The following is a 13,465-nucleotide window of genomic DNA, read 5'->3' on the forward strand; positions in this document are numbered from 1 at the left end:
CCTCGGTCCGGGCCTGGATGTTCCTTTCCTGTAATCCCCAGTTGGTCCCCAAGCAGACCCGTGAGAAACAGATCTGTCTGCAGCCTCAGAACCTATCGGGGGCCAGGCACCCAAGGGGCTTTGGTGAAAGGACGAGGATGAAACCCCCGTTGTGGGCTGGGGGTGGCAGGAGGGAGGAAGACAGAAGACATGGACCCTGCAAAGGGAGCTGGCACACGGGTCCTCTCGGGCTGAGCGCCGCCCGACGCCACCAGGGCAAGCGTGGCCTCTGGTGAAGCCGCAGATAAACACACACTGCATCAGACAGAAGCGCGTCAGTGCGGGTGACGGCACCGTGACATGCCGTGAGAGGCCGGCCCGGCCGGCCAGCGGGCGGAGAATACACCCCACACCCAGCCAAGCACCTGGGTGTCCCAGAGTCGTCCCAGGTCAGGTCACTGGCTGCACCTCTTTGCGTTATTAAGTGTAATTGAATCTTTGAACGTCTACAGATTTTCACATAAGGTTTAACATCAGGGAAAGTACCGCTTGAAGCCGTAGTCCGATTTCTGGTCCGGGGGGGAGGGGGGTGCCGGCCTTGTAGCCCGGCAAAGCAAGTGACACCCTGCCCCAACACGGGGCCCCCGCGGGGAGCCCCAGAGAACTGCAGAATGGGTCACGCTGACCTGTGGGACAGGCAGATGGCCTTCGTTCAGGGGCACTGGAAAGCCCACGGAGCTGTCCTAACAGAGCAGGAAACTAAAGGACCTTCTCCCGCAGGGAACCAAGTGCCAGCCTTCCCTGGGGCTGAGAACCAGCTGCTGAGACCCAGAGGAGGCCAGCGCAAAGCACAGGAGGTTCGGCCTTTCCAGCAGCTACAGAGCCCCACCGTAGTGATGACACTCGGCAACAGCAATGACGCCAGGCCACCCCACGGAAAAGCCAGCTCTGACTGCGGCGTCCCAAGCTGGAGACAGCTGTGCGCTCAGGCCAGGGGGGCCTGGACAAAGGGGTGCGGGGCCAGAGGCCAGGCTGGTGAGGGGGAGGGATGGAGACTTCGGCGGCCTCAGCTCCCACGTCTTGTCCGCCAGGCCACCGGCCTGGACTGTACACAGGGACAGGGAGCCCTGGGGGGTTTTATCAGGACAGGAAGAACACAGCTCTTCGGACTTGCAAATATCCCCCTGGAATGACCCGCTCCTTGCTGGCAGCACCATGAGGCAGGGGCCGAGCTCGCGTGGGCAGAGGTGGGAGTCCACACCACCCGCTCCGGAAGCTGGGGCGGCCTCTGGCAGCCCCAGGATGGAGGGGCCCTGCTGGGAGGAGGTGACTGGCCAAGGAAGGCTGACCCCGAGGGTGCTGTCAGGGGCTCGGGGCGGGGGAGTGTCCGAGTGGGCAGTGGGGCGGGGTCTCAGGGTCCTGGGGGCAACTGCTGGCCAAGACCTGGGGCGACGTCGGGTGGTTCTGGGGGCTCTGCGTCCCTCTTCAGCCCTGCCCGGCCAGACCTCCCAGGGCTCAGCTGAGACTCCCCCCCCCCCGCCCCCGTTCCCCCTCCAGCGTGCAACAGCAGCACCTACACCCTCCCCCCGCCACCGGTTTCCAGATGAAGGCCCCGAGGCAGAGGAAGGCAGCCACTTTCCCAGGATCGCAGCTCAGCCCAGAAAATCGGGGCCAGGCCCACCGTCACCACTCACCCGCGTACCCTCCTGATGCCCTGGGTCCGGCAGGGGCTGGGAGGGCGGCGGTGGCCGCTCATGGGGACCGGCCACCTCAGGGTTTGAGCTGGGTCTTGGCTCAGGGGACCGCTATCCCCCGAGAGGGCAACGCTACCTGGGTGACAGTGTTACCTGGCTCTCCCCTCCTCCCATCTGGCCTTGGGCTCCTCACCTAGCCTTGGGCTCCTCACCTGGCCTCGGGCTCCTCACCTGGCCCTCCCCCCCCTCACCTGGCCCTCCCCCCTCCTCACCTGCTCCCCCCCACCCTCACCTGGCCTTCAGCACTTCCTGGACCTTCTGCTCCAGCTCCATCCGCCGCTGCCGCTCCCGGTCCAGCTCCTGCCGCAGCATCTCCGCGTTGGTTTCCTCTCGCAGCTTCCGGAGCTCCTCCTCTGTGAGGGGAGAGAAGCCCAGGTGAGTGTCACGTGGTCCATTCTGCCCCCCATGCGGAGGTGCCGAGAGAGGGCTGGTCTGCAAAGCACTTAGACAACTGGCAACAGCAGCTCTCTTGCTCCTTCCTTGGGGGCACACCCGCAGGAGTCTATCAACCGGGGCTCCTCTTACACAGTCAGGGCAAGATCTGGGGCAAAGCAAGGGTGGGAGTGTCTTTACTAAATGAAACCCATTCAAGATAGACACACCAAAGGCATTTCACCAAACCACCTCCACGGGGGCAGGACACCCCGAGGAAGGGATGCTGGCGGCACTCGGTCACTCCACAGACACACGTGCAGCAGGTGCAGTTCTGGGAGGTCTCGGCCGCAGAGCAAAGCCCATGTGAGGGGCAGAGAGCTCCGCCACCTGGCTGCCGACCACCTGAGAACCACGCGACGGGACGGCGAGGCGTACAGTGGCAGGTGAGCGGGTGCTCGAGAGAAGCCGCAGCAAGGTGTGTCTGAGTCAGAACCTGGATGAACAGAAGGTCGCGGGCCGGCAGGGTAGGGGTAGGGGGGAGAGTGTGGGGTGCACAGGGAGCAGCCCGGGTGAGGTGAAGGCAGGAGGGGCCGTGGGCTGGGGGGAGGGGTCACAGATGAGATGCGGGTGGGGCATCAGAGCCCGGGAAGCCAGAATGAGGACCCGACCTTTATTCCAGGTGTGATGGAAGCCAGCGCCAGGTAGCTGTTGTTCTAACTGAGAGTGTGGGGTGGGTTGAGGAACGGCCCCAAGGATGGGCCATCCTAACCTTGGAAGCTGTGACTAACCACCTTACACGGACAAGGGGACCCTGCGGAAGTGATAAGGACCTTGAGATGGGTGTGTGTCCTGGATTACGTGCAGGGGACCAAGGGCATCACAATGATGGAAACTCAGGAGCAAGCAGGAGGGTCAGGGGTCAGAGAGAGGAGACAGGAGGGTGCTGTCCCGCTGCCTGTGAAGAGCCAGGGGCACGGGCAGCGTCTAGAGCTGGAAGAGTCAAGGACACAGTCTCCCCCGGAGCCTCCAGAAGGAAGACGGCTCTGCCCGCATCTTGGCTTGAGCTCTGTGACACTCATTTCAGACCTCTGGCCTCTGAACTGTAAGAGTTAAGGAGGCCACTTTAAGCCCCCAGTCTGTGGAAATCTGTTGCAGAGGGCGACAGGAACCTCGTACACACGTGGCTGCACACGCCCTGAGTGGACGTCGCTCTGCATTTCTGCACGACCGGACACCGCACGACGACACCACACAACACAAGAGATCCGTGAGCAGCCACCCAGCTCACACTCCTGAGGACGGGTCTCCTCCCACCTCCAGGCTGGAGCTGCAGTGAAGACACAGACCCTCTGGGCCTCCGGACCCAGGGCGGCCTGAGCTTAGTGAGGAAGGGGGCCTCAGAGAGCACCGTGGACAGGGAGGTGATCAGGACCATGGACGGCCACCCCTCTGACGGCTGGGCCCAAAGAGCAGAAGGAGAAGGGTGTGCAAGAAGGTTCCAGAATCCGCTTTGCATACAGCCTAGTCCTGCACTTTTCGTGTCTCCCACAAAGCACCCCAGCTACCTCTACTGAAGACATGAGTTACGCATCGATGAAGAGGCCCAGTCCAGCCTGACGCAAGTCTTGCACTTTGGTGGGAGACACAGATGCTCCCGAGCTAGGTCTGGTCCAGGGCGGGGATTCCAGCTCTCCTCCGACCTGGGCACTGACGGTGGGGTAGGGGGCCTAGCCAGGCTGCAGGGACGACGGAAGCAAAGAGCCCAAGGGGGGTGGGGCTAAGGAAAGACCCACCGTGGGAGAAAACGCGTGTACCGCCCGCCGTGCACGTGCCCGGGCAGCGCCGGCCGTGCAGGAGGCCCCAGGTCACAAGCAGAGGCAGACGGGAGCTGGTCCTGCTGCAGGCCCAGACCAGAGCCCCCGGCAGCGGGAAGCATCTCGCGCTGACTCAAGAGTGAGGGCTCACGTCTGTAGCAACGTGGGTGCAACTAGAGATGATCGTGTAAGTGAAGTGAGTCGGAGAAAGACAGACAACCTGCGACATCACTCACACGTGGAATCTAGAATATGACACAAATGAGCCGATCTCAGAAACAGAAACAGACTCAGGGACACAGAGAACAGTCTGGTAGTTGCCAAGGGGAAGCCGGTGCCTGGGGGAAGGATGGAGTGGGAGTCTGGGGTTAGCAGACGTAAGCTATTATATACAGAATGGATAAACAACAGGGTTGTACTGTAAAGCCCAGGGAACTATGGGATAGTTATATCAATATGCTGGGACAAACCAAAATGGAGAAGAATATAAAAAAGAATGTATATATAACGGAATCACTTTGCTGTACAGCAGTCATTAACACTGTAAATCAACGATAAATTTAAAAAGTTTTAAAGTTAGGGCTCAGGGGCTTCCCTGGTGGCGCAGTGATTGAGAGTCCACCTGCCGATGCAGGGGACGCGGGTTAGTGCCCTGGTCCGGGAAGATCCCACATGCCGCGGAGCGGCTGGGCCCGTGAGCCATGGCCGCTGAGCCTGCGCGTCCGGAGCTTGTGCTCCGCAACGGGAGAGGCCACAATAGTGAGAGGCCCGCGTACTGCAAAAATAGACAGATAGATAGATAGATAAATAGATTAGATGTGTATATATATAAAAGTTAGCGCTCAGCACTGGGCCTTGGTGTCAGTCTACACCGTGCACCTGAGAGCCCCGAGCACTTGCTGCGTGAGTGAAGGGGTCCTGCTCTCCGCCCCCGCCCCCCAGAAGTGAGCACAGCCCAGCTACAACCAGGACCCTTGTCCTCCAGGTGGGGAACTCCTTCGCCATCCCGCAAAGCCCCTCCCCACTCGGTCGCCCCACAGACATCTGGGGAATGACAGGTAGCTGCAGGCAACTTCTCCAGGACCCCGCCCCAAGTCCTTTGTACGATGGAATTACTGTAAGAGGCGATCAAGTCCACCTGGAAATCTTAGGTCACTTCCCTCAGGCCTCAGGCTCCTGCAGATACGAGACCCAAGTCACGTCAGAAATCACTTTTTCTTGTTTCTAAACCGGTACATGGTGGGCTCGTTCCCATCACAGCCCCACGACGACACAGTCCTCATCCCTCTGCCCACCTCCTGCATTTCCTGGACGTGAGCCCTCACTCCTCAGCGTTCTCAAAGGTGTGACCCTGGAGGAGCCACCGCCCACCCGGGACAGGCAGGCCCCAGACTCACGGAGGGCAGAGGACCTGGCGCTACGAAGAGGCACACGAGGCCGCCGCCACCCCCCCTCGCTCGGCTCCACCGGGGCCCTAGGGCAAGGCTGCCCACGTGCAAATGGGGCAGTGGTGCAGCAGGGACACAGCCACAGCAGCCGCAGCGCGTGCCGTGGCCCAGCTACAAAGCCATATGGAGTCACATCCTCAACAGACACCATTCCCCACGCGACAGTGTGTCGAGGGCCAAGACCAGAGATCGGCCCCTCCGCGGGCAGCTGCTTTGGGCCAACGATCCCGTTTCCACTTTTCTGCAAACAGCTAAAGCTGCAAAACAAACCTGACGGCCTGGGCCAGGCTGGACCAGAGCAGCTCAGAGCCCGCATCAGCCGCTCCACCAGTGAGCACTGGGCAGCCTCGTGTACCAGGCACGCTCCGGACACTCGTGATAAAGAAGTGACCCAAACAGAGAGCCACCCTCGGCGGGGGGCGGGGGCAGGTTGGGCCGTAGGAACAGCCCTGGTCAGTGAGCCTGAGCTGAGGGCAGACGTGAGCAGGGCTGCGGAGAAGGACTGAGCCCCGTGCACCCGAGGGGGGAGCGTCCAGGCAGCAGGGGTAGCGCCTGCCAGAGCCCTTGAGATGGTCCCGGGCAAAGGACCACACGGGCTCCCACGGGGTGGGGCTGTGCTCGCCTACCTGCAGCTCAGCCTGCGGTCAGTATGTTTTCCCCGGAGACCCAACTCCTCACCCCCGCCCCCCGCCGTCCCTCGGTGACAATGACAACAGCCTACACTGGTGAGGCGCTGGCTCCTGAGCGCCCTCTGCAGGGTGTAACTCAGCAGCAGCTGCGACCACAGGGCCTGCCCGACCCTGCGGGTGCCGCCAGCTCTGGCCCCGGGAGCTCCAGCAGGTGGGCCTCTGTGCCCGGACCGCGGCGTCCACAGCGTGGGAGCCCTCGGGGAGCGTCAGCCGGCAGCAGGATGAACCCCGGATGCCCAGCCCATGGCCCCCACCAGCCATGTCCAAGCGGGGCCTTTCCAACAGCCTCAGGGAAAACAGACCGAGCAGCACCCCCCGCCCCCCGCCCGGACAGAGGAACGTGAACTCTGACAGCAGTGACAGAGGGACGACCCTCCCCGGGCCCGGGAGGTCGGCAGACTTCCGAGCCAGCACCAAGACGGCCCAGGGTCAGGGTCACCGGCCTACCGGGTGGAACCGAGGCTGGTGTATGTGCAGCGGCGGGCTCCAGGGTCTGGCTGAGGGTCAGCTCACTGCTCCCTCTACCCAGAAGTCAGCCCCATCCATGTGTGGCGTGTGGCAGCCATGGTCCGGGTGGTGGGTCACAGACCACCCCAGTCGTGGGGCTGACAGGCTGCAATGGAAATTCCCACAGGAGAAGCCTCACTTGGGCAAGTCCCAAAAGGCATTCCTGAGACCTCAGAATGTGACCAACTAACTCACCAAAATCAGGGGCGTGGACTGGAGCCCAGGGAGGCCAGGATCCACTGCCCTCACTGCCGGTCCAGTGAGACCCTCGCTGGCTGCTGGAGCCTGCTTTCTGGACAGGATGGGGCTCAGGGGGACCCAGCAGGTTCCTCTCCTGTCCTGGCCACCTCACTGAGCCCAAGACCCCAAAATTCAGGCCAAGGTCAGTATGACAGCCCCAGGTCCCAGAAACAGACGGGCTGGCAGAGCGGCCGTTGTCTACACGGCGGCCACCCCGCCCCGTGCAGGCAGAGCCATGGGGAGACCCTGCTGCCTCTTGGGGGCGTCCAGGGTGGGGGCAGGAAGGAGAGGCGCCAGCCCCACCTCCCACCTGGAGAGCTCAGAACTCACCCGATTTTGCCCCTAACAAGGGGCAGATATTTAGGCTTGCTGAGTGCCGGGATCCACATGCTCGGTAAATATTTGGAGTCCTCGGGGCCTCCCGCGCTGCCCCTCCTGCTGGGCTCTGCCCTGATCTGGCCATGTGGCTCAGCATTCTTCGGGGCCCTGTGGCCCCTCCCACCCCCTGGGAGAAAACCCTCCAGACAAGGGGGCTGAGAGGACACCACACCAAGCCCCCAGGGAGCCATCCCACCTGGCTCCTGTTAGCCACGGTCTCCTCCAGAGACCCCCCCTTCAGTCCTGGGGTGAAGCAGCGCGGCCCTTGCGCCGCCTAGTTTCCCTGAGGACCACGGCCTCCCAACCCGCTGGACTTGGTGCCTCCCAGGGGCACAGAAGAGACTCTGTAAAGGGACTGCACAAAGCGGGGGACCAGGCGGAGGGGCAGCCTCTGCCTAGGGCCTGGGGGACATTTCCAAGACTCAGAAGCAGAGTCCAGCCGGGGCCAGGCAATGAGTGTAGAGCAGAGACCCCTCCCTGCTCCAGGGCTGCGGGAAGCCAGGCCTCAGACCCCCAGCCCCAAGAGGGCCATGCCCCCACCCCTCTCAGTCTGGCTTATTTACAGCAGAGGGGCCCTGTGCCAGGTGCGGATGGGCAGGGCCTTCACCCTCACGTGTCGGGGTTCTTCCTCCAAGCACCCCCAAACCCACCCGCTCTCATCTCGGCTCGCACCCTGCTTCCTAACTGGCACCCCAGCTCTCCTCACACCCTCCACAGTCTGGCTCCAAACAGCAGTCAGAGGCTCCTCTAAAGTGTAAGTCAGAACCTGACACTGTCCTGCCCAAACTGGCCACACAGGGAGTCCTTCCAGCCCAAGGCCACACCCCACTCCCCGCTTCGACGCCCTCTGATCTTGCTCTGACCTTTGCTCTTTGGGTTCAAGCCACAGGAGCCTTCTCTCAGGTGCCCAAATGCCTCCACAGTCAGACCCCACCCCAGGACCTTTGCACCTGCTGGTGCCCCTCGACCTCAGTGCTGGCTCAAGTGCCATTTTCCCCCAGAGAGACGCCCCGGACCCCCCTTCCATCTTATGTGGCCCTTTGTCATCTTCTCTTGTGGGTCCTGCTTTTTCCTGTCAGGGACAACACGGGTCCTCCCCAGGGTGCTGGGAGGGGATCCCCTCAGGTGACACAGCTCCACAGGGAGGGGCTCAGCAAACATGACCCCTGGTAAGCACGCCACATTCCTAGGTCAGGTTCAGATGCAGGATGCCCCAACTCAGGCCCCAGAGAGAGGACCCCGTCTGATTCACGGTCTGTGATGGCCCAGGACGCAGCCTGGCTCAAGGGGAAGCCAGGACAGATGCAGTGAATGGACACTGGGCAGTGGGGACAGCAGAGCAAGTTCTCAGCAAGTGAACTGCAGGATGCACGCACCAGGCTGGTCGAGAACCAGGCAGAGAGGACACCAGTGGGAGGGGAGGGCCATGGTGGGAATTCAGCAAACAGTGCCAAGAGTGAGTGGCCGGCCACCAGCATCTGAGGGACGTCTGCATCCTGCACGCCAGGCCCGCGGGCCCCAAACCTCGGGCCTCAGCCTCCCCCGGCCTCGTACCGGGGTTCCCGCAGACCCTGGCCCTGAGGACTCAAGGGCATTCGGAGTCCCCACCTGTCATGTCCTGGCACACAGAGCACCTGCTGGGAGGTGGCGGGGGGCACTCAGACGATCGGGGGTCCAGAGCCCTGACACGTAATCCGCTCAGGAGCCCCAGCCTCCGCGGGGACCTCCACTCCGCCCCACACCAAGTCAGCCCGCTCGTGCGGAGAAGCCACTGCCTGCACACAACTCCAGGAGCAGATACTCGCTGTGCAAGTGTAACGCACCAGGCTCTGTCAAAGCGGGGACGCTGCCGTGACCGAGCACCCACACCCTGCCCGGATGCCCAGGCACCTCGCCTGCGTGAACTGACCCCAGGGCCACCCAGGTGCAGCGTCCTGCTGGACCCTGCACCCTCGGGAGGCGGGTCTCCTGTCCTGACGCAGGCGGGGCCCTGAGGCCCCCTTCTGAGAGGACGTGCTCCCACCGGCAGTGGGAGAGCCTGGGCCCTGGAGCCACGTGGAGACCCCCTGCCCTCCTGAGCGCCCGCGGAGCACTGCTTAGCCTCCTCCCGCGGGACCCACTTCGGAGGCCTCCACGGAGGGCCTGGCTTACAGCAGGTGCTCGGGTGAAGCTCCCGGGGAGCCCCCGCAGAGACCTGCCCCCGAGCTCCGGGCGGCTGGCCCTCCGCAGTAGTGAGAGTGTGTCCCCAGGGGGGGCCGCCCCGGGCTCCGCCGGCTGTGCAGGGGCTCCCACCGCCTCTCGAGGACAGGCGTGGGCGGACTCGCAGGCCGGGGAGCTTCACGGGGGGAAAACAGAGGCGAGGGGCTTCCCGCCACCGCAGCCGGGGTGCCGGGTGCCTTCCCATCCGCTCCTCTGATCCCCATCACCCACACACCCTCCAGTCACCTCTGTGGACCCGAAGGTCAAGGCGCCCCAGACGCCTCCTCACGCACAGCGTCATCAGCAGGACACCACATTTTCTTTCTCAACGCCCCCGAACTCCCTTCCCCACGCCACTCACCTGGGAGGGGTCAAGTGCAGCTGGTTCCCCCCATGTGGAGACGGCCAGCCAGGCCGCTGTGCACACGTGTGGACACGCAGCTCCCGTCCTAAGCTCCCGGCATGCTCCTCGCCGGCTTGCAAGCGTGTCTGGGACTCCAGTCCTGGAGGCAAGGGGGCCTCGGGCCATGTCCTCTTAACCTGGGCTCCGGACAAAGCCCCCTCAGCCCTGCCCTTCCCATGGGCACCATCCCCCCTCTAGCTGCCCCTTGCTCTCCTGGGCCTTCCCGGGGGCGGACGCTCTGTGGGGCCGAGACCAGCGGGCTCCTCCCTCCTCCCAGCCGCACCCCCCCCCCCCCCCCGCGCCAGTGAGGGGGATGCGGCCCCGCAGACAAGGATGCTTGGGTACAGCCTGGCAAATCCACTCGTCCCAATTCACAGCAAACGTAAGAAGCCTTCCCGCCTCTTCCAGGTGCCCCCTCTCCTGGGGGCACAAAGACAGCTAAATAAATAAAACCCAGCGAATGGCTCCCCCGAGGCCACGCAACTCTCCTTACGCCTGCAACGATGATTAGACCCCACGACAGTTGATATTACGGGTCTGCTCCCTCCGGCAACATATTTAGGTCAACTGCAGTGCAGAGCACAGCTGGCTACTCGCACAGGACAAAGACGACACAAATCCCTGCAATCAATTTTCCTCCTCCTCTCGGATAGAGAAGAAACAGGAGGCCAGCTTCCCACCAAGCAGAAAGCGCTGAGCTGCTCACTCAGAAGGCGGCCTTGCCTTGGGCAGCCGCCCAGCGGGACCTCTGTCCCCAGGGGCCGTCAGGGCCCGTGGCAGCTGGCTCTCCGCGGGCTGCCCTCCAAGCTCAGAGCCCAGCTCGTGGCCTCTTCCGCAGTGGCCTGGCCTTCTGGCCGCCGGCCCCGGATACCACCTGCGGCAGCAAAGGGCTCCCCTCGTGCCCCTGCTCTGTCAGTCGGGGGCCAGGAGGGTCTCCTGCAGGTGGGGACAGGGGTGCAACGTCACACACAGGGCCCCCCCACCATGTTGATCTCCTGCCGCTGCTCTAATAAGTGACCACAGACGGAGCGGAAGAGTATGCCCTCTCACAGCTCTGGAGGTCAGAGTCTGAAATGGGCCTCGAGCGGCTCAAGTCCAGGTGTGGGCAGGGCTGGCTCCAGGAGAAAGTCCACTTCCTGGCCCCTTCTGCTTCTAGAGGCACCCACATTCCTTGGCCGCTGACCCCTCGCCATCAGGGACATCACCCCGACCTCTGATTCCACTGTCAACTCTCCTCCTCTTTCTCTGACCACACCCCCCCCACCTCCCTCTCACAAGGACCCTTGTGACGACACTGGGTCCACCTGGATTAACCCAGGCCCATCTCCGCAGCTCAGAGCCTTAACTCAACCACGTCTGCGAAGCCCCTCTGGCCCCGTAAGGTGACACAGTCACAGGCTCTGGGGGTTAGGATGAGGACATTGTGGGGAGCCACGACCCTGCCCACCACACTCCCCCTGCGACGATGCTCTTGGGCCAAGGAGGCTGAGCTGGCTCTGGGAGGGGGGACCATCCCCCCTCTTTCCACCGAGCCCAGAGAGGGTCTTCCCGCCCCCAGAGACCCCGCAGGCTGTAAGAAGAGTCCTCCTTTAGCAGGTCAAGTGGCCCCTGGGGAGCGCTGGGGGTCCTGGCTGGCCCCCTCCCCCGCACCTCTCTGCTCCTCGCCTCTGGCTGTGCCCCAAATGCCCCCACTGACGACGCTTCCACTGCCTTGGCCAAACTCTCACAGTGAGCAGTGCCAGCGCAGAGCGTCCTGGCGTCACGCCTGCCACTTCCGCAAGCGCGTCCTGACACAGGCCCACTCTCGGGCCACTCTCCTGAGCCTCTCTGCACCTCTGCAGCCACGCAGGTGGGCCAGGAAAGGTAGCTTCATACCTGCCGGCAGCTAAGTCACAGGCCGGGGTCCCAGGAGTAGAAGCCACAGCCCGGCAAGGCGGGAAGGGTCTGTGCACCAGCAGTCACAGGGTCCACCTGGGTCACGTGGCACGGCTCCCAGCCCGATGATCCTCTCCTTTTCAAGACCTGCTGCCGGCTCTGTGGCATCTGCTGACCCGGCAGATGGCCGGGGCCGGCCAGGGGATGGGAAGGAAGCCTGCAGGAGGCCAGGGGAGCCAGAATACCTGCCCAGGATAGGATTCAGAACCCCCGAACCTTCCAAGATTGGAGGGCACGCCCAGGAGAGAGACGTCTGCACCGTAATTCATCAATTCCCTCACTGGGCCCCCGCTCAGCAGGACACCCACGTGAGCGAAGCCCAGCAGCCAGGTGCACGGTCCCGAAGGGAAACCAGGGCCAGCTCCGCGGGGGTTGCAGCCTGCCCCACCCACCTCCCACAGAGCAGGCAGGCAGCAGACTGTAACAGGCAGAAGGGGGAGGCCCGGGTTGCTCTGGGAGCCCAGAGGGACCCTCACACAGGTGTCCAATGTGACTTTCTAAAGCTTGGCTTCTGTATCCAAAATGCCCCCTTCACGCAGCCCAGAGCATACTCTCATAGGAGCTTTCGGGGACCCCAACCAGCGTGCTGAGAAACCAGTGCTTTCAAAGGGAGAGGCAAAATGAGTTACAGGCGTGGAGCCCCGCACACAGGAGAGCAGCTCCGTGCGGCAAAGCGTTTCTTGCAGCACTCACCCGCCAGGATGGCCGGCCCACCCACGCGGTCCAGCCTTCATGCCTCCCCAAGCCTACAAGGAAAAGGGCAGGGACAGCACCTGACCAGCGATTCCAGGTGCACCCCTATCGGCCCACGGCCACCCTGACTGGCTCAGGGAGACAGAGGGGACGCCTGGGCTCGTGCCCACCCATGCCCAGGCAGCAGGGCCATAGCCCAGCCCACTACCCCAGCCCCCAGGGAAGCCACCAGGAGGAAGGAACACAGCTCTGAGGCTATTTTTAAACCTGTAAAAGTAGAACTGTCAAGCAAGAGTCCTCTTGGCACACAATTCAACAGGCCGAGCCACAGCCAAAAATAAAAATCAAGTGATAATCCTTAAATAAAACTCCTTCCCACCAGCCAGGTGTGCAAGGGCAGGGACCACTCGCAAAGCTGTTTCTGGATCCTGGCCAGGTGGCAGGCTGCACACCTGGAGGCCCCACCCCATGGTCCTAGGCTCTGCCCTTCACCTCTCTCCTCAACTCTCCCCAGACTGAACTCTCCCGGCCTCCCAGCTAAATCTGGATCCCCCCACCCTGTGACCTCGGACCTTTCTAGAAGGCAGAGCCACGCCCTCCCAAAGTGCCAGGTATCGGGTCCTGAACCGAGGGCATGCTTGCAGCAACCAGTAAAGAAACAGCCAAGTCAGCCCCCTCCCTTCCTGCACCCTCTCCCCGCGAGGAAAACAGTTCATCGGGGAAAGGCCGTGCTTTCGTCGTAAGCTTCCGTTTGCAATTTTCCCAGCGTTTACTCACCGCTGCGTTCCTTGCTGCTGGATGCAGAAGTAGGGTTTATGGAACGATGAACAAACCATCACCCACCGCGCTGATGGCCTGGTCACCAGGAAGCGGTGCCGCTTTAAGCTCTTACGTGCCCACACGACAGGCTGCAGCCTAGATGCTGGCACACCACTGCCTTTCACATACATTTTAGGAAACTGACTGGGGGTCTGGGGTGAAGAGGCAGTGCATTAAAACGTTTCTCATGTAAAATAAGAAGGAACAGGATCCCAGCCAGAGTTTCCACCCA

The 13,465-nt window shown here is 62.8% G+C and overlaps 1 protein-coding gene across 1 annotated transcript in view; it reads right to left on the minus strand.

Annotated features, from left to right (window-relative positions):
- GRAMD4 (GRAM domain containing 4) overlaps positions 1-13,465 on the minus strand; it is a 75,946-nt gene that overhangs the window by 16,802 nt on the left and 45,679 nt on the right. Inside the window, exon 4 of the mRNA XM_065887581.1 lies at positions 1,966-2,086. Within this exon, the coding sequence (XP_065743653.1) occupies positions 1,966-2,086 (121 nt within the window). The remainder of the gene's footprint in view (positions 1-1,965; positions 2,087-13,465) is intronic.

This window comes from Phocoena phocoena, chromosome 11 (genome assembly GCF_963924675.1).
Source record: "Phocoena phocoena chromosome 11, mPhoPho1.1, whole genome shotgun sequence".
In the NCBI taxonomy this organism is placed as follows: Eukaryota; Metazoa; Chordata; class Mammalia; order Artiodactyla; family Phocoenidae; genus Phocoena; species Phocoena phocoena.